Source organism: Sinocyclocheilus grahami, unplaced genomic scaffold, assembly GCF_001515645.1.
Source record: "Sinocyclocheilus grahami isolate Dianchi unplaced genomic scaffold, SAMN03320097.WGS_v1.1 scaffold638.1, whole genome shotgun sequence".
Classification (NCBI taxonomy): Eukaryota; Metazoa; Chordata; class Actinopteri; order Cypriniformes; family Cyprinidae; genus Sinocyclocheilus; species Sinocyclocheilus grahami.
The window spans coordinates 167,385-168,244 of NW_015505817.1; the positions used below are offsets into that span (position 1 = coordinate 167,385).

Genomic DNA, 860 nt, shown 5'->3' on the forward strand with positions numbered 1-860 from the left:
AACAATTGAAATCGCATCACATGACCCCTTTAAATTATGACGCTGGTCTTCCACGCGGTGGCGCACGGTCACGTGACTCAGTCAAAATGGCGGCGGGGCAGCAGTGGGTGTTAGTAGAGATGGTGCAAGCGTTTTACGAGGTAACTACAACTTTCTTCTTTTGTTCTTTTAATTTTTCAGTCAGTAGAAGTATCGACAGGCTTTGTCAAGGTTATTCATTCAAACAGCACCGGGCTGTGTGCGTGTGTTTGGCTCTGCTCCGCATATAATCCTGAGTAACTCCAGGAAGTATTAAACAGACAGGTACATTACATACCTGCCACAATACTAGACTTTGTTACTCTTATTGTAAAATCGTGATGATTATAAGAGTTCTCCTTAAAAATGTAAGCTTTCGAGGTCGGTCTTTCATTATGTGGCTGAATCCAAGTCATTGTAGTAACTACAACTGTGAGTGTATTTCGGTGTAAATGGATGAAATGGTTGTTATGGGCTGTGTGCTGTTTCTTCTTAATGCTGTAGCTCATTTATTTCCTTTGTGTGTGTTAGGACGGGTGATTAAACTGTCTACAAACCTGTACGATGTATTTCCCCGGTGACATGCATATGTTTGTGGGAGAGTAAAGATTTATGCGAGAAATACATCAATAAGCCACAACAAACTTTCCTTTCACCATTATACGACAAGACACTAATGGTCAATAAATAGTCAGCTTTACTAATTAAATAGAATAAACTATTGTCTTGCCAAGCCAGCAGCACACTTAGATGCCTGATCTGGAAATCTGGATAAAGCTGTACAGACATCTGTTAAACCTCTTAAAGGGGTCATATGATGCGATTTCAAGTTGTTCTTTCTC

The 860-nt window shown here is 40.2% G+C and overlaps 1 protein-coding gene across 1 annotated transcript in view; it reads left to right on the forward strand.

The window, feature by feature from the left end:
- The first annotated feature begins 86 nt into the window (after positions 1-86).
- Positions 87-860, forward strand: part of LOC107558246 (serine palmitoyltransferase 1-like) — a 19,184-nt gene continuing 18,410 nt past the window's right edge. Inside the window, exon 1 of the mRNA XM_016241875.1 lies at positions 87-140. Within this exon, the coding sequence (XP_016097361.1) occupies positions 87-140 (54 nt within the window). The remainder of the gene's footprint in view (positions 141-860) is intronic.